Here is a 20,241-nt window from a genome sequence, read left to right as displayed (position 1 = left end):
ACAACTGATTCTGCCTTTCAATCCCTCCAGTAAGATAACCACTTCATGCTACAGGCTGGAAAACCAGCACAGAGTTACTGTCATTTGCCCAGTGAAGCATGGGGGAAATTCCAACACCCAGCCCCTCTGGGTCCATGCCCCTCTGCTGCTGAGAAGGAAGCAGAGAGCCTCTGTAACTAATCACCATTTCTCTTTATGAGAACTGAGCTACAGCTTCATAATCCTTTGTTAACATCCACATCTGTGATCTGATTCCACAGAAGAAAAAGAGGTTATTTTACTGTTCAAGGCCCAGTCTCAGTTTTTTGAACCTGCCTTACATATCAGTATCCAAAAATTTCTCCAAGCCAGCTGGGTAGAGTTTAGGCAGTGTTTCTAATCCCACAGCACTTTGCCAGACTCAAACCTTCTTTGAAATAAAGAATGAAAAGCTTGGGCAAAGCACCTGTAATCAGCATCTGAAATGTCCTGTTAGACACACACACTTCCTCAGAGCTTCCCCTGCCTTTTTGCTGACCACAAACTTTGGTTACAGTCAGCAGAAAAGCAGAATGTTTGTTCTTCAGGCACAACTAGCAGCACATCTATGAAAACTGCCAAGTTATAGCAAGCCTGTTTCCTAGCATTCACTCCCTTTTTTGCAAGACTCATTGTTTCCACCCTTCCTGCCCTTTTCCTCTAGAATATTTTTAACCTGTATTCCAAAGCTTATAAGAGATCACTGCTTTGGGCTTCACAGCAAGTGTCTAGGCTGGTCCCTATGTCAGATCAACCTTATCTATGAGTACCTGTGCAGAAGAGACACTGCTGTGGTCTTCAAGGGCCCCAACTGCTAGACAGCAGAAATACTTGGTCTTGCTTTAAATTACCCAATATCCTCCCCTTCAGTATTTGAAGATGCAGTGTGGCTCAGGGAAGATTATGTTAGCATTAACTGATCTCACACACCTGAATTTTGCTATTGTCCTTACAATCTTGCATCCTCGCCTGTCAAATTAATAGCATTAGAATGGCTTCAGTGATAGCACTTAAAAAAGCAGAAACTGGTCTGAGCAAAGCTCAATACCTGTAGTATCTGTTAAGAGGTACTACAGAAGGAATAGGTAGGAGAATCCTCCACCAGTTGCTAAATAAAAAAGAATTACTGCATGTCTTCCACTCTCCCCTTAACTCTAGTTACCAAGTTCTCGGTCTCATTAGACACCTCAGCTGAGTCACACTTAGTGGGTCAGTTGGAAATGTCTCATTTACTCTTCCTTGTTCACTCTCAACTCCTATTTATTTCTTGAAATGGTATAAAAAGAGTTGGCCCATCTGCATACTTACTCTCCTACTACTGTGGTGTACATAAAACTCCAAATAATATGACAAAAATATCACTTAAGTATCCTTCTGACATACGGATGGAGTTCTGAAGGGTGAATTTTTGTGGTAAGAAAAGTTTGTTTTCTTTGGCTGGAAACACATGAGTTATACATTACAGTGAGGCAGGTCATGTTTACAATTGAATGTGCCTATTAAGATTTTCATACCCCAGACACACAGCAGAGCTGGGGCTGCATCTGCCAAGGCAGTCAGGAGACATTAATGAAGCACACAGGACTCTGCTGCTGTCCAGAGGAAAGCTGATAGTAAACCAACAGCCACAGTCACATGGGTTTGTTACATAATTTTGGTCTTTACTAAAATAGCCAAAATGCCTGGCTGTGCTGAGAGAATCTCTGTGAAGGAGTTTGTGTTCACAGTGGTTCTCCCAGCCTGGAACTACTGACTGTAAGACACCCATTAAAGCACTCCAGTTTTAGAGTTGACAAAAACAGTGAAGAGGCCACAGACCTCATCTAGTGATAAGGAAAGGCACGGGGCAGACTCTAATTTCCCTTCACCAAGGTAAATTTTTCTCCCCAGAGGTGCAATCTGCACCTCTCCCCAGCTGTGGCTGCTGCCCAGTCCTGCTCCTGTTGGCATCCCAGCTGCCAGAGCACAACCCAGCGCTGCACTCCAGGACAGCTCTGCCCTTGCCCTGGTGCAGCCCCTCAGGCACCACGGCAGGAGGGCTGCAGGTGAATTGTGAAGGTTACAGGCAAGATAATATCAAAATAAATAAACTGTTGGTAGCCCTGATTGCTAAGAGCTCCCTCGTACTGCAGGCCTGAGGCAATCAACAGCTGGGCAAGAGGCCAGGCAAGACTGAGTCTCTGCAACCAAACACAGCTGAAGCTGAAAGACAATATAAAGGTGGTTTTGTCTCAGCTATCTGAGACAGCCCCAGAACTCCACTGAGACTGCAGAAGGGACCTCAAGAGTCATGGACTTCTCTTATTTTTTAAGGCAGTCACATCAGCTGAGGCCCTTAAACTCAGTTGGACACTGTGCTAACACATTGAGCAAATACTTCAATGCATTGCTAGAGACTCTCAGCATTTATTTATTTTTCATATAAAGATACAAAGTGAAAACATTCTTCAGAGGCCATACTAACTGTAAATTACTAAGAATTTGTTCTAATACTGACAGCTTAAAAACTGCATGGGCTGGGTCATGGAGATTTAGAGCTGGAGGAAAACCAGCTCCTTCAAACACAGGAGCTGGATTGAACTCAGATAACATCAACAGAGACATAAAATTTAGCACACTGAACAAGTCGTTCTTTTTTCTTTTCCTTATGCAATGTAAGACTTGTTAAATCATTCTTAATATGCAATGTGAAATAGAAACTATTAAAAAGAGATAGTGAATGTGAATAAATATAAATATTGGAAATATAATAGCATGTTAATAGATTACAAAGCTGTCAACAAAAATAGAGAAATTATAGTTCTCATGACAGCTGTCCATACTGATACTGTCACCACAGAAGGCTTGGTTTTAGATGAAATAACATTATATTTAAAGGGAAGTTTCAAAGCAAAATATAGTTTAATTCAAGAAAAATATTAACATTAAGAAACAGAAGGTTCTGATTACCAAAGAAAGTTTCAATATGAGGAAGAAATAAACATACACAAAACACTTAGGTTATGGGAAATTCTCCTGAATGCTGTGCTCAAAACCACTTTTTTTGTTATGTGCTTGACATTTGTCTGAATTTAATACCTGTATGTGTACCAGGAAGCAAACATTTGCAGTGTGTGGTGGATGGATATTATAAACATCTAGTTTCTACTCATAGTAGGATCTGCAGTGGGATGAAATAAACAGAGCATAACTTAAGCTCCCCATAAACCAAAACAAAAGGCATCACAATATTTCATACAGATCATATAAGTATAAATCAGTTTTCTGATGGCAAGCTGGTCTTTATGACGTTTTGCAGTGAGGTACTGAACACAGACGAGAGGCTGCATAAATATGACTGGGGATTTATCGCCCTCTTGTGAGTAAGGGAAAAGTTACAATCTTCCTAAAGTGAACGTGCAGATGTTGCTGCTGCTAAAGAATCCTGTAGTAAAAACACATCTGTACAATTAATATACAGAAATTCAGATTAATCAAAAGTTAGGCCTGCTGGTTACTTTAATAATCTATAATAATTTTATCAGAAAAGGATAAATTTCAAAATTAAAAATAATCTAATTCAAATCAGAACAAGGAAGATATTTCTCCATGCAAGCAGGAAGACAGTAATCTAAATTCTACAAAATCACTGCCTAAAGCACTGATGTCAAATGCACAGACTAGCTCAAAGGTGTGTTAATCCCTGACTGCAGCCCCAAAACATCCTTCAATTTCAAACGGAGCAGGAGGATGAAAACACCTTTTTTTGCCACGCAGAAGATATGGCCTTTTAACTGCAAACAATAATTGTGGGTGTAAATCCAAATTTTTTTGCAGATGCCAGTGAATTTTGCAGACAGGAGGAGGTGTGTCTTCGTCCAGCACTCCAGATGAAACAGGCTCAACACTGGGAAGCCATCACACTTCTACTGAGTTATTTTTAAAGAGCTTCCTCTTTGCGGCACTCCTTTCTTCCCTGATGCTCTGCACCCACTCAGGATGTCACTGAGTGGGATCAGGATCTCTGTGTCAGTGTCAGGATCTCTGTCTGCTGTCCCCCTCCTTTACCAAGAGAGCACTGAAACCAGGGCAGGAGCCATAAAATGTTCAGGCAAAGTCACCACCCCTCATCTGACAAAACTCCAAGGCTGGGGAGCTGTTTGACACCAGGGTTTCTATTTCACACCCTGCCCTAAGGATGGGCAGCTACATCAATCCTTCCTTGCACCCTTCCCTTCTTCATCACCCCTCACTAACTAAAGGCTCCAAAGGGAACCCTTCAACCTAAACAACCCTGCAACTGCTCACCCCTTTGTCCCTCCTCACCAGACAGTGCCCACCATGGGTGACCATGGTTCCCTCTCAGGCTCACCTAGGATGTTCCCACACAAGCACAGCCTTCCCTGGGCAGCCATGGGCCCTTCCTGGGCGCATACACAGCACATCCTGAGTGTTTATACAAATTCCTTCTGCTCTTGTCACCACACCTGCTAACAAGATGGCTCTCTCCTGCACATCTGCAACAAAGAAACCTCACCCAAACTCTCTCCTGAGATTATTATCAAGGTATGATATCAAGAAGCCAAGTGTTATTTGATCACAAGTAACAAAGGACCCTCGTCCTGAGAAGCAACAATAACACTGCCTTAGAGGAATCTGAGAGCTTCTGTTTGTTTGTGGTGCCTTCCCTAATTTAAAGTAAATAAAGCATAAATTCTATCCAAATGAAGGCATCACCGAGCCCTACTAGCACAACATAATAACTATTTCCCTGAAAAACCATGTATTAATACCACTTAGCATAATGAATATTTAAAATGATACTGCAGTAAAGAATATAAATTCACCCATGTCTTTCCTCTTCTTAGTAGTGACTGTTAATAAACAGCTTTACAGCTACTATATTTAAATGCAATTAGTTCCATACATTTCCAGCTTAATAAGAAATAATACATATTCATTTCTGCTCATTAACAGTCAGTATATAACTCTTAGCTAATGAACATTCAATTATGTTCTCTGAATACATTGTGGGATAAATTCTCTTTTTGTTGCTCATATCAGTTCACTTCAATTCAGTTGCTGCTAATTAAAATTCTTTTGCCTCATGCAGTCAAACCTGGGTTTTTTGGAGTCCCTGGAGACTTTTTTAGGAGTTCTGTTTTATCTTTATGTACAGTCAGCTCCCTAATTAATGCTTTAAATAGGGTAAACTTTACTGAGGCTCCTGGGCTCAGTTCAAAGGAAAAAAAAACCAACCAGTAATTTTATATCTCATTCTCACACAAATCACTGGAGTCTCTCTTTTTCTTGTAAATCAACTTTTTTCCTTTTGTTTTCAGGTAAGTTCAATAATCAGGGAAGGTGCCAGTTTGAGAGCATTGGGAGCTGGAGATGCCCTATCATCAGCTGAGAGCTTTCCTTTCTCAGAGGAACAGAAGAGAAATTCTTGTCAAGTTGTCTAGTTCTGCAGCCAGCTCAGGTGAGGAAGGAGCAATCTCCAGGGTACTTACCCAATGGACTCCTTGAGATAATACCACCTCCATTTTCACTCAGCATCAGCAACAGTCAATGCTATTTTTCCCTAAATTGTTATCAGAGCTGGCTCAGCAATCTATCTGCCTGACTAGGACCAAAAACCCAGCCAAGTCCTGCTACTCCACTGAGACTAACACCACACAAGCTGAGTGTCTACTGAAGTGTCTCCCTTTGCAGAGGTCATTATCAGGAATTATTTGCTAAATGAAGTGATTAGGTTTTTGTCTCTGATATGTTTGCCTTATGTCCATAAGCCTTGTAAAGACAAGGGAATTCAAGCAGAATAAACTTCAGGAAACTTTCAGCATGAAGTTTTCCTCTTTGGTGCAGCACACTAGGACTCCTTTACCTGCACTTATGGGCTGGCATGGATAACACACTGGGGACAGCAAGGTCCCTGTGACAAAAACAGATAAAAAATATCTCAAATTGAACAAAGCATTTGAAAACTTACCAAGCAAACACTGTGAACCCTATGTGTATCAATATAAGAAATATAACACCAATGCAGAAAGTCTAACATTTAGGGAAGAAGGGACAGAGGCACAGAAACAAATGTCTGTAAGACAAAACATCTAGGAATACCCAAGAGAAAGAATTGAAACACCCCTTAAGCTAATCTATTTAACATTAAATGAAAACTCCAAGATACATCTATCTCAGCACCTGCCTTAGAAGAAAAGAAAAGGTATGTCTGGGTTTGTGTATACAGGCATGACCCCATGTGTGCATGCAAGCAAGTCAGCACCTCATGCACTCCCCAAGTACCTGAGCACTGTGAAATGAACAGTCCAGAACTGCTTTCCTTGCTTGAAGTCTCACTAAACCAGTGAATTCTACTGAGGGATGTGCAGAGCTGGATTCCCAGGAGACTGAAGCTGATTGACAGAACCCTAAGGACTTTCACACCCTATGTTTCCAGCCTGCCACAGTGCCATTTCCATGGCATGAGGCTGAGGCTGTATGGTGCACAAAGGCCTTGAGTACACACAGCTTACCAGGATAACCCTGAAGACTGTCCCAGGTGGAGAAAGACAAACTCCATGTGATTTGTGTCCCACTTTTTGGCTGCCCTGATTGCTGCAGAGACCATGCTGTCAGCCGGGCACAGATGGTGTTAGTGGGTTAGTAGAAGGTGTTAGTGGACACTATTCCAGCAGGGGGGCACAAACTCAACCAGCATTAGGGCACCATGGCCTAGGCAGCAAACAAGAAAGCAAGAGAGAAAGAAAGACAGAAAGAAAGCCAGAAAACAAGAAAGCAAGCAAGAAATTGTTGAATTGAGAGCACAAACACATGGCCACCTACTCCTATCCTCATATACATTTCTCAAAAGTAGTTCACACTTAGTACCACAGAAAGAAACTGGAAAAGCAGAATGGCACTTTGCATGACAAAGTTTTTAGCTAGTCCTTGAGAGGAGTTGTTTTCCTCACAAGCAGTGAACAGATGCTCCCCAGCTGCTGTGTACAGGAGTGTTACACGGCCAGGCCAGGAGATGGCAGATTTTTGTCAGACAACAGCAGGGAGCAGGTCAAACACGAGCAGGTTTTCAATTTCTGCATCAAAAATGTCTTTGTACACGTGTTTTTTCAAGGTAAAACAACAGCCCTGATCAAAAGAATTAAACAGACAAATGTTAAAAAGGGAACCTCCTTTTAGCCTCTGGTTCAGATAAGGAATTACTGACAGAAGAGTTAAAAAAATGTTTGCAAATATTTCATATTCTTAGCATATGCTTTCACCTGTCACACATTTTATGATAAGAAGATAAGTTAGAGTATATTTTTACAAAAATTTGGAAGAGAGCACACTGTCCCAAAGGCAGCTACAATAAGGCAGATATCTTAGTCCATTTTACACTGCATATATACAATTTATATTAAACACTATACAGCTGCATACAATTTTAAAAAAGACCTGTGTCTATTTATGAGAAAGAAAAATTCATGTCTTACACTATGGAAATGTTTACTGGGTTTTCATGTATCACTAATATGATTCATTTGGACTGTATACAGAAGCTACACCTGCTCCAGAGCCACTTTTAGATTCTAGACAGAATCAAGGTATAGGGTAAGCTTCTCAGGAAAAACACACACTGTCCTAGTGACCTACAGAACTAAAGCTGTAGTTTCAACCAAGAAAAATAATGAGTAACAAGCTAATGCTACTTATTCCACTGATGTCCATCTTTAGCACCATATAAATCTTTTGGTGAAAGATTTCAGATATCAGTTTTGCTAAAGCTTGGTGGTGTTTTATGTTAGCAGTCCAATTGATCAAGATTCAATTTACCACAGATTCATAGACAAAAAAGAAATTATTATTCAAAAGAGATGCTGACCCTAGTTTAGCCAAAGAGTTAAATATAATTGCACTGTCTCATGTGTTATGAACAATAAAGTTTTTTTTTGCACTGTGCTTGTATTTTGGTACTTGTTATGTTAAGCCCTTCAAATGGTGCTATAGCTAATCAGCCTTAGAAGAGCAGAAATTTTATAATCAATATTATTGTTTTTCATAAATGTACAAGTCACCAGAAGCACTAATCTAGATATGAATAGCATCATGTCTGCAAGGCCACAGTGTGAGTCACAGTATCAGGCTAGTGGTAAAAAAAATTCTAAAAATAAAAGCAGACACTATTATATAGTGATATAATAATATAATTTGTCAGACACAAATTAATCCTGCCCACCCAGTTGCACTGGTCAGGCCTCCCAGCAGTAGCATTTCCTGTTTGGGTAACTCAAGAAAGATGTGGACTTATTGGAGAAAAGCCAGAGGAAAGCTTTCAGAATGCTCAGATATGTAGAAACAAGCACTTGAGAGGGAAAATCTGAAAACATGAGTCTGGTGAAAGCATAAGAGAATTATAACACTACACAAGTGTACAAAAACTAGCTGCAGAGAGGAAAGGGACCAGTTCTTGCATCCACTGAGGGTGGATAGCATCTGCAATGAGAGATTCTTCTCAGATACAGAAAAAAATAATTTCAAGACATTACCAGAGAAGTGCTGGAATGGATCTGCTAGGGAAGTCATGAGCTTTTTAAAAGAGCTTATAAAATCATCTGCCAAGAGTGATGGAGGTAGAACTGATCTTTCTCCTCTGGAGTTCCCCCCAGCCTTACTTTCTGTGACAATTGTGCTGATGCAGTTTGTTCACAGCTCTCAGCTTTTTCAGAAGACAGTGCTGGTTTCAAGGACTGGCAACCACAGGGAAAGCCTGGAAACCAGCCAAGGGAAATCCTACACTCATCAAGCTTCCATTATAGGCAGGCTTCAGTTAGCCCAAATATGTCATTAGGACTACTCCTTAAGCACCTGCAGTTGCAAAACACAAATAATTATTTTATAATAATAAAGCTTTGTGAATGCTGATGGTATCTTTGTGGAAGTAGAGACGTCAAAGTGGGAAAGGAACCATGAGATGTTTATAATTAATTTCATTACAGCAACATGAACAGTCTGGCAACATACAGACAAGTGCTGTGCCAGGAAGTACCAACATATTCATGGGAAGGACAAATTGGAAAAGTACCATGAGAAAATGAAGTGTTTGAGCCAATGTCAAGCAAGAGGCCAGCGGCCTGAGCCCAGTGCGCACTGCACACACAGACTGGCGGCTCAGCCCCACCACTGGAGTGAAGGATTCCTGTGAGAACCAAAAAAGCCTGCTTCCTAAATGTGGTCAGCGTGGAACTTCCTCTGGGGTGAGACCAGCAGCAGGCGGGCAGGCGGTGCCGCAGGACGCTGCTGTACCGCACCGCACCACAGGGCCTGCCCGGCCGCTCCGGGCGCATCCCTCAGGGCACACCCGCGGGAAGCGATCCCACGGGCACCCGGCAGCAGCGAAAGGCTGCAGCGGATCTACTGACCTCACGTGCTCCAGAACCAGAATCACTGTACCAGCCTCAACAGCAGTGAAAATGCACCTAGAATTGCACCTAAAACTGCCCTAGAAGCAACCTCTGCCGTGTGCCACGACTGTGCCGGCCCCTCTCCTCTCCCCTCCCAGCTAGCGGCCCGCGTTACTCCCAGTGCTTACGGACATCGCCCTGCGATCGCACCCGGCTCAGCTGCGGAGCCTGCAGCGCGCACGGCGCGGGGCCGGGCACGACAGGGCAGGGCTGCGGGGACACAGACCCCGGCACGGGGCAGGGCACGGGTAGCGCTGTGGGCACACGGACCCTGGCGCGGGGCAGGGCACGGGCAGGGCACGGGTAACACTGTGGGCACTCGGACCCTGGCGCGGGGCAGGGCACGCGTAGCGCTGCGGGCACATGGAACCCGACACCGCTACCGTCCGTCCTCGGCTGCGGCCCAGCAGCGGCCGCCAGCCCTCACCTGCCCGAGGCGGGGCTCCCGCGATGGGCAGGGCCGGCTGGAGCCTCTGGCCCCGGGCTCCGCCGCCGGCTCATGCGCAGCCGCCGGGGATGGCGGTGGCGATGGCGCCGCGAGTGTTGCCGCTGCCCAGGCAGCAGTCCTTCACCCCGCCACTCGTCCTCAACCCCTTCGTGCACCCGGGCTCCCTCAGCACCGGCGACAAGCTGCGGGTAAGGCTGGGGGCGGGTGGGGAGGCCGCCGGGGCCGGGCCGTGCTGCCCGGGCTGGGATGCGCTCGGCAGCGCGGCGGGCACGGCACCCCCGGGCACGGCTCAGCCCGGGCGCGGCTCCGAACCAGCGCTCCGTGCCGCGCCTGGGCTTCCGCGGGGCTGTCAGCGGTGAGGGCTGGGGGCACCAGCCGCTTTCGAGCCCCCTTGCCAGGGCAGAGCGCGGTGTGAGCGATCGAGGTTTGAAAGTGCCGCCGGCAGCCGGGGCTGCGGGGTCTGGCCTGCCCAGCGCCGCCGTGCCCAGCGCCGCCCGTGCCCCGCGCCCGCAGCGGAGCGGAGCGGAGCAGCCCCGGCTGTGGTCACATCCACAGCTCCCGGCTTTGCTGGGAACGGGCTGCTAGTGACAACATTTCCTTCCCTGTACAGCACAGTTTGCTTCCTGATCTAACCTAGACATACGCGGGGAAGTTATGTAAACGGTCAAAGATGCAATGGGTGATCAGCATAAAAAAGTCACTGTTTTTGAAATTAAGTTCTTCAGCCTGTCAGAGTCCTCAAGCTGCATGCTTACTCAATGCATACACAGATGCTTACTGACTTCAAACTTAAAACTTTAAACACAAGATTCAAAACAAGCTTTTGGAAATATTTGTGCAATCATTGCTGATAACACATCATGCCTAGAGAAAACAGCGGTCCTGTTTCAATAATTAAGTACTACTCATCAGTCAGTCATGTCAGATGCCTCAGCTTTAGAGTTGAGATGTCAATTTCTCTCTGATAGGAAAAGCTAAAACAGAAGAGAACTTTTTCAGTCATGCTGTTTCAGATGCTTAACTGACATTAGGCTGATTTTAAGCCTGGGATGGGGGCAGTGAATTTCTTGGCTCCATTTTGCAAAGTGTACAAGAAAAAATGGTACCCCATATTCCACTGTGTCACTGACTGGTGTCACTGAGCTGAGTGCTATCCCAGTATGACTTGTGTATAAGCACACACTAGACTTGCAGGATACTCGTACAACTAAAAAAGCTTTGATTCTTAAAAACATTCTTTAAAAATTAGCTGATGAACCAAACATGAATATATGATTGAGGACAAGACATCTGTGTGTAGGTGAAGTTACAGCATTTTCTGCTGATGTTTATAAATATCTGAAGCTGACATACAACTAAATATTTTATGTTTCATATAGATCTTTGTCAATTTATAAACAATGTTTGCCCTGAAGATAGCTGGGTAGAGGAAATGTGAGAAAGCTGGAAAACAATTTCAAGTCCTTTTATCCCCTATGTTTTACTAGCAGCCTGGAACATTTCAAGTGCATCTGGATCAGTAGCTTTAGGCATGAACCCTGAAGAAATCAGTTTCTTAATGAAGTGCCAGAAATTGACGGCTTTCTGTGCTGCCTGTCTTTTCTGGAGGGTGCACAGACTACTTTCGAAAGCTTGCATTTTTAAGTTACTCCATAAAGCACCTGGAAGGAAAAGCACCCATCTGGGTTAGGGCCTGGTGCTGGTGAGCTGAGGAGCAAAATAGTCACAGAATTGTAAAGCGGAAAAACACACAAGAGAACCTTTTCTGTGTCGTGTTTTGCTCCCTTCTGTTCTTTTCCCCTTTGGTCATAAGGACTGGAATACTTCCTACTGATTGCTTTGTCCTGTGAGCCTCTGCTCCTCTCTTGCTCAGCACTGCCAGTCAGACCTGCTGGGAATCAAGGCCTTGGCAGACACTGTTACTATAAACTTCAGAAAAGGGAAGTCTCCCTTCCTGTTCACATCAAGTGCAGTGTTTCTCCATTCTTGCATGTTAAGGATAGTCTTGTTATGTCTCCCCATTCTGTACTATTCCTTTAACATACACCAATACAGATGTTTTCTGTAAACAAAACCATCTTTCTTTGGAAGTCCGCAGCAGGATTTCCATGTGCTGGTGACCTTGCATGGGCTGTGTCCCTGATGAATGGAGCTTGAAATGAGACAGGGTAGCTGTTTGTGTTTCATGCAGTTTCAAATATAAAAACAGCCACACTGAAAAGTGAGTGAGAAGATTTTACCATTTCTTGCCAGTCCTTTTTAAAAGTTTACAAGCCACCCTTTATTTGTCATTCTTTAGGATGTGAAAAGCAAGGATCATTTTGGCTGTGCTAAACATCTTCATGTGCCAAATGATTTTAAACCAGTTGTCAAATACTTCTGGTTCCCATCCACTGACTGAAGTGCTGCAATTCCTTGTTGAGATTTTTACTGGGTTTTAGTTCTTTTGCTCCTGATTGCTCCCTTGCTGTCCTAACTTCTGAACTGCAAATCTAAAGCAGAAATTCTAGTTAAGTCATTACTGGATTCCAGTTTATTCAGAAGAGATGCTCAGTGGACTTCTGCAGTGGTGCACTATGTAATACCACAACCAGCATGCTAAAAGCAGTATTTTTGGAAGGAAGCAGCTGGGTTGCTTGGCAGAGCTGTGACATCCTCTGGATGCTCATGGAGCACTGTCTTGCCCTGTGTGTGCTGCTGGGGACAGTCCATCTGATCACAGCTTCAGATGTCAGAGTATTGCAGTGGGAGCTGGGCTTCACTCTGGTCCCCATCCTGCTCTGCTGCTGTTTCTGAGATAACTTGACAGCAGCTACAGTTGAACAAATATTTTGTATGGAATTCTCTGGCTTTCTGATAGACCTGCTTTTCCACTTTTAAGGTTCCTGCTATAATCCCATGTATTGATCAAAGATCAATCAGCTGTGGGAGCAGGACCTGGACTGCCAGCACTGCTGCAGTGACAGGATGTGCAGTTATTGCAGAGACAGTAAACAGAAAGTACATGGGTGATGCAGTATGTGGGAAAAGGTTCTTTGGATGACTCAGATTACTTCTATCTTGGTGATTACTGCACAGAAGCTGGAGTGGCTCTGATCCTACTGAGTAGTAACTACGCTTTGTATTTTTCTCTGTATATTTTTATCCTATGCTTTCCCTTTTCTAGTTTAGCTTGACCTTCCTCTTTTCTGTCCTTTTCTTACCCTGCTCTGCAGCTGATGGAGCAGAAACCAACTCTGCCTCATTACACAGTGACCTAGAAAGCCAATAGCTTGCATCAGCAAATCAGTACCACCTGTGCATCTGCCTAAAATAGATTAATGAATTTATTAAAGTTTTGAAGAAGGGATTGTTTTGCTTTTGCTATTGCATCCTTTATCTTCCGTTTTAGGTCAGTACATATATATTCTTTTTTTCATCAAGAAAAACATTATTTTAAGTCAAACCACACTGATTTGTGCTCATGCTGCCCATTTTGGATAACTGAATGCAGCTGAAATGTTGAACTGGACGATAAATCATAGTAAAAGAGGATGCATATAGAGAAAAAAAATCCCACATCTAATTTTGGGACACAAGCAAGGAGTCTTTGCTGGTTTATTTTCCTAGCTGACTTTTTCAGATTTGCCACAACTAGCACCAGAGTGAGTGGGAGCAATAGATCTCTAGAGTCAAACCTGTCATGCTCATTTCTGTGATCCAGAGCAGTCCTTTGCCTGTTGTCCATAAAGTTATGGTTAAAATCCCATAGCTACCTACTTACACAGAAATGTTAAATAAAAAAAAGGTGTAATCAGAGCTAAATGTTCAGATCTCTCCTGGAAACACACTGTGTGGCAGTGCTTGCAGAACTTAAACATCAACACAGTGTACCTGCTTATCGTGCTCGTCTTAATTTACTCTGTGTATCCCCTGTCATGTTTGGACTGTTGCCACTGTGCCTGTGGTAACACAGAAGCGAGTCCTGAAGGCCCCAAATTCATCTTAATCCTCATCAGTGTCAGAGGGTTTAGAGCCAGATGGCAGAGCCTCTCCTGAACAGTGACAAGGGGAGGGTAAGAGGACATTACATAAAGATGGAAGGGACTTGGTGGGAGGGAAAGGACTGTGTTGGTGGAAGGAAAATTAGAAACAACTGACTATCAAAAACTTGGATAAAGTATACACTAAGGTGCTTATTTTCAAATACTCCACAGTTGTTCCTTTTTAAAGAAAAGAGGTAAATTAAAATCCACTGTGATGTTAATAATCACAGCTCTAGGAGGTTGCAAACTATTTTGTAAAGCTGTCTCACAAAAAGCCTTGCTTTTTCTGTACACTAAGAGGCCATTGTTAGAGCTGACTAGAAAGGTTGATTTTGAGAGGGGCACACTGTTGTTGCACTGTAGATTTTCTTTAAAAACAATAAAGCATAAAAGGTACTAGGCTCACAAGAGTAAGTTAAACTCTCTTAACTCTCCTTCAGTAACTTATCCCATACACTTGAACTGGTGGAGCTATCAGTCTGACACACTCTCAGATAAGTTTTGGGGGACTGGAAGAAACAGCCCAAATAAATTTTTAGAAATCACTATTACAGTTTTTTTGGGTGTGTTTTGTTTTGTGTGTAGGTTTGCACACAAACTGGTCCTCATCAGTGAGTGGCAGCAGAGCTGGGTTAGTGCCAAAGGGAGTTGAACCCCTCACTGGTTTCCCAGCAGTGCTGGGCTCTGAGCTGCTCACACAGCTCACCTGCCTCCCAGCCCCACCTTGCTCAATCTGCACAGTTGCACCATAAAGCCAACCTTCAGGATACAGTTTCTAACCTAATGTGCTGGGGTAAAACAATTAAGAATTTCTTCCTGCCCTGCCCTGTATCAGAGCTGCCTGTGGTACAACATGGTGCCAACGCACCTGTTTCCTGGACCTATACATGAAAATAAGCAAGCTGAATATTCCTGTGGGAGGGCTGGACATGATGTTTGAGGATTATTTGCAGTCAGGGCATCTAAAACCTTGGTTTTGTTAAAGTCCCAACTGGGGGAAATGACATTGTGTTGTGTGTGCACAGCTCCCTGGAGCAGCAGTGAGGACAACTTGCAGCAATATTGTGACTCAACACAGGATTTGTCATTTGAAAGGGCAAGACTGCAATTAGTCATCTTAAGGATCCCTCTTGACTACTAGATAGGCAGCTAGTGATAGAAAGCCCTGGACTGGAGATATGTGTCAGCTGGGCAGACTCATCTGAGCTGGTTGTGTGCTGCACACCAGGACCAAATATAAACTGGAGCCAGCAAACTTAGTTTACCTTCTGTGTCTAGCTACATCCAAGCCAAAAACATAAATACTCAGATACTCCAGTTCTTCCTGAAATGGGAACTCAGAAGAGAAAATGAAACCATTAATTATTTCCCATAAGAGCAATGGAATCATTAAAGCTTTCCTTAAATCACAAAGCAATAGTGGTAGTACTTTAAAATCGTTGTAAAGTAACTATATAGATAGCAGAGTCCTTTCTTTGTTGATACCATTTCTTAAGATTTTTCATCTCTTTTTTTCCAGACTGTTCTCCAGGGGGTTATTTTGCTTCCCCTCCGTCTCGTTTCCATCACATTCCTTTTACTGCTAGCTTGGCTGTCTGCATCAATTGCAACTTTCTGTCAGCCTGGAAGAGGAGTTCAGCCACTGAAAGGATGGAGAAGGTGAAAAACTGACCAATATTTGTGAAAACTAAGCCTTTTTTTTCTAATAACACGAAGCCAGTGTCAAAAGCTATTTTTTCCTTTCACTCCTCCTTTTGATTAAAGAGGATTCCTCAGTTTTACCCATTTATATGAAGCAAATTTTTAATAAGTGTATTTTACAAGAATAGTGGACCTTTTTAAATAGGTATATTTTCAGTTGTCTTGAGGCTAAAAAAATGTATAAAAACATTTATAGACTATCTGTAAGCCAGGACTTATTTCAGTAATAATCCTTACAGGAATATTTGAGAAAATAAATTCATTAAGCAAGTATTTTGTAAGGTGTCATAGGCTGAGCTCCTGTGTAGCCTTTGTCCTTTCTGCTATGCTATGATTCTATGACAAAATTAGCTTTGACAGCTCCTCTCAGCTGCATTGCCCTTGAAGTGGTATTTCACAGCTGCTTCTGTGGGTTCTGGGTTTCAGTCCCTCACTTCTGACCTCAAAGCACTGAAGTTCCCTTCTAGCCACGATGCACTGCAGCTGCAGGAGGAGGAGGAGACACAGGAGGTGAATTCTAGACCAGAAGTTTAGGGAGAGTCCCATGAAAGGAATGTGTCCTCTCCAGTGGGAACGTGTTCCAGTAAAGAAACATTGTTATTTAATCTTATTTAAAACTGACAGTAAAAAAACAGTATCAGTTACATCAATTCTTATGGAAAGGACACTAAAACTGCTAATTACCCCACTCAAAATAGTTTTATGGTACAATGCCATGAAGTATGCCCTGAGAAATAGTGTACCTGGGAAGAGGCTGTACCCTGCCTTATCTTCCATCAGGAAAGGTGATGTCCCCTTCCCCCCTTCCTTTAGCCCTGCATTCTGGTGATGTCCCCTTCCCCACTTCCCTTTAGCCCAACATTCTGGTGATGTCCCCTTCCCCCCTTCCTTTAGCCCTGCATTCTGGTGATGTCCCCTTCCCCACTTCCCTTTAGCCCAACATTCTGGTGATGTCCCCTTCCCCCCTTCCTTTAGCCCTGCATTCTGGTGATGTCCCCTTCCCCACTTCCCTTTAGCCCAACATTCTGGTGATGTCCCCTTCCCCACTTCCCTTTAGCCCTGCATTCTGGTGATGTCCCCTTCCCCACTTCCCTTTAGCCCTGCATTCTGGTGATGTCCCCTTCCCCACTTCCCTTTAGCCCAACATTCTGGTGATGTCCCCTTCCCTTTAGCCCTGCATTCTGGTGATGTCCCCTTCCCCACTTCCCTTTAGCCCTGCATTCTGCTGGTGAGTAGCATTGCTACCCTGTGTGGGGCCCCATTGCTGGTTAGAACTGGGAAATCTGTTAGGGGCTTTTCTTTTGAAGTACAAAATAAAAGCTGACTGTAAGCTGGATGAGATTTTTGTGTTTCTGTTTCCAAGGAGGATGGTCCAGATCACCCTGTCCGGGGTGACTCGCATGGCGTACTTCGTGATGGGGTTCCAGGTTAAAGTCAAAGGCAAGGTGGCGAGTCTGTCAGAAGCACCAATCTTTGTTGCAGCTCCTCATTCAAGCTTTTTTGATGGCATCATTTGTGCCCTGACTGGAATGCCATCAATAGTGTCTAGAGCAGAGAATTTGTCAACTCCAGTATTTGGCAGTAAGTATTTATAAAAAAAACCTGAAAGTTACAAGTTAACAACTCGACATTGGGTCAAACATTTTATCTCCTAAAGTGATTTAAGGGCAGACTTGTAAGCTCTGTCTTGCAAAGATACTGACAAATTACTTTCCAGCAAAATTCCTATGATACATTATCTTTTTGAATGGGTAAAAATTCCTAGAAATTATGCTGTTTCTTTTCAGGTATGAAACATGATATCATTTTGAAGTTCTTTTATACTGAAAGGATGTTTTGCAGCTGCTCAGACTGGAAACTTTCTCTTTCATTCTCCCAGTAGTACCTCAAAAAATCTGTTCCACTGCTGTCTTTTAACAGTGTAGCCCACAAATCTGAGTGAAGGTTATTTCAAAACAGACCCAAACTACAGTAGTCTGGAAAATACCATATTGATAAGATTAAACTTGCAGGCAATGTTATGGATTTTTTTAATGGGAGCAAGACCAGGAAGGAATAAAAGAGGAGTTACTCAAAAAGGAAATGCAGGGAATGGAAAAGATCAGATGAGTCATGCTTCTATTATTTTCTCCTCCTTCTGGCACAAAAAGAATCCCCATTTGCATTATTGCTAGAATCAGCTGTAGATTTTCTGCTGGCTATACAGCAACCCAAAACTAAACACAGCAGGCAATATAGCAAAGTGTTTTTGTAGAAAAGAAATGGACAGAGAATATATTGATTTTAGCTTAAAAGCACAGGATTGGGACAGAGAAGATAATTCTTTGCCAGGTTTCTCATCACAAAGGTCCACACATTCTGATGTAGACTTCTGATTAAATGAGGGGTTTTTTTGTGTAATTTATATCAAAGCTGTGCATGCTTTGTAACAGAAAAGGGAAGGCTAAAACTACATTTTGGGTGCAGTCTGCCTACGTTAGGCCTGAGCGTGGCCCATGAGCAGACCCAGTCAGGTCACTCTTTGGAATTGTGTGGAAATGCTTAGTGAAAAATAACAGCAATATTATTAGAATGTGTTTGGGTAAATTTTGCATGTTTATATCTACTGTAAAGCTCCTCAGCTGGCAGCCTGGGTATGTCTTCTGTGTCTTATTTCCCATTTTGCAGAAAGAGAATAACAATGCTCTTATCAATTTAGTCTGGAAGTTGTTTGTGTGGAGTCTGTCTCCTAGCATATAAATAACATGTTTTTGCTGTAAGGAAGCCTTGAACCGATGCGTTTTCTAAGCACTAGTATAAGGCATTTTTTTAATCTGTTTCACAGCCATTTTGAGATCCCTCCAGCCTGTAGTAGTTTCTCGTCAGGACCATGACTCACGGAAGAACACGGTGGCTGAGATAACCAGGCGGGCACAGTCAAGAGGCCAGTGGCCACAGGTAATAAACACACCACTAACTTCTCTTCTGTCATGTGTTCCTGTTCATTGTGCATGACAAGTGACCAGCTGGATAGGATTCTTAAAGTGTACAGAAATGGAGTCAGCCCTCAGGTATATGACTGGGTTAAGAAGGGTGTCCAGAATATGATATGGTGTCCAGAAGGAGTTTTGCTGTGACAAATGGATCAGTTAAATCCAACCAGTACCAACTTCTGTTGCAAATGCAGATGCTCTTGCCTTTCTCTTTTCCCTTTTCAAGTCTTAACATGCTGCCTTCAGTGTAGCAGGTGAATTGCATTGGTATGGATCAGTATTGTGAAGCTGGACCACAGAGCTGTGCTCACACCAGGTAGAGGATGAGCAGTTGATGAGATGGGTAAGCCAGACTGTCCAAGATTAGTACAAACAGTACTTTAGCCCAAAACTTCAGAGTAATGTGTAAGAGTAACTATGTGAAAGTTTCTCACATAGAGTATAGACAAGGTGGAAGAATTTTCCGTCACTTTTGTTCCACTGAGTAACTTTTGAGTAAAATTAAGAGGAAGTGAAGATAATAGACTTCAGTAGGAAGTATCTGTGACAGCTAGACCTGCTGTTTACTGCTCTACTTCTGAACAGTCTCTAGAAACAGAGACCATTTAAGTAGGGGAGACCAACACTTGCCATTTTTTTTTGTAATGGCATTATTTACACATTCATACATTTTTACTTCATAAGTACCTTTCTAAAATCTTTTTTAACATTTAAGGTACTTTGACTCATAAATGTATTTTTCTAGTACAATTACTCTAAATAATTTTAGAGCCTCCATTATTTTTGAAATTTTTCAGTTAAACATGCTCATGACAAATTTTTTAATACTGGGCTTACAGACTACACTGCTGCTTATGATTTGCTAAACTGTTTTAGGTGAATGCCCTGGTAGACCTGATCTCTGCTGGAAGCAGCATGGGGAGGAAAGGGAAATGGGCTCCTGCATCAGTGCTGCACTTGGGATGAAACCTGGATATGTATTGTGGCATAAATAGATTATGAGTCAAGTAATCTGGGAATCTCCAAGACTGAGTCATCAGTACAACTGAGGGTGTCACTGGGTGATTCCTAGTCCTGTGCCCTGGCCACACTTTCTGATTACAGGATGTGTCATGGAGGACTGGCAGGAACTTGCTGTGTGCAGCTGCCTCTGTCATACCCTTGAACAGTGCGTGTCCCTTGGGTGTGACATGCTGAGGCCTCTCTCACAGCTGGCCTTGATCTGTTCATTCAGACTGAGCACACCTGATCTGGACCATTTTGTGCTGGGGTGTTTTTAGAATGCTGCTTATGATCCTGTAGTTTTATGTGAAATACAAAGCTTGTGTTCCAGAGGGAGCCAGATTACGTGTGTCACACTGCAGTTCCCAGTGCACTTCATGTACTGTCTCAGACACTGATCCAGAAACCCTCTGGGTGCTGGTGTGTCTGAGTTGCTGGGGTTCAGAGCTGCTGTGGTGTGTAGTGCTTTCAGAGCTGTGCCTCACAGCAAATGCCTTCTCTGCCTTTTGCTCTGCTGCTCAAGCTGTGTTCTCATCACAGCTGGCACCTCACTGATAGCATCTTCACTGTGATTGCCCAAGCACCTCATGTACTTCCTTTCAGCCCAAACTCCTCTATTTATACACCCAGCA

At 43.3% G+C, this 20,241-nt stretch overlaps 1 protein-coding gene across 1 annotated transcript in view; it reads left to right on the top strand.

Annotated features, from left to right (window-relative positions):
- Positions 1-9,792: 9,792 nt before the first annotated feature.
- The window catches only part of LPCAT2 (lysophosphatidylcholine acyltransferase 2), a 30,358-nt gene continuing 19,909 nt past the window's right edge, over positions 9,793-20,241 (top strand). The window contains exons 1-4 of the mRNA XM_064723143.1: positions 9,793-10,097; positions 15,454-15,593; positions 16,999-17,216; positions 18,460-18,572. Of these exons, the coding sequence (XP_064579213.1) occupies positions 9,825-10,097; positions 15,454-15,593; positions 16,999-17,216; positions 18,460-18,572 (744 nt within the window). The 5' untranslated portion in view covers positions 9,793-9,824. The remainder of the gene's footprint in view (positions 10,098-15,453; positions 15,594-16,998; positions 17,217-18,459; positions 18,573-20,241) is intronic.

The sequence above is a fragment of the Zonotrichia leucophrys genome, chromosome 11 (genome assembly GCF_028769735.1).
Source record: "Zonotrichia leucophrys gambelii isolate GWCS_2022_RI chromosome 11, RI_Zleu_2.0, whole genome shotgun sequence".
Lineage (NCBI taxonomy): Eukaryota > Metazoa > Chordata > Aves > Passeriformes > Passerellidae > Zonotrichia > Zonotrichia leucophrys.
This window is presented reverse-complemented; position numbering and strand designations above follow the sequence as displayed.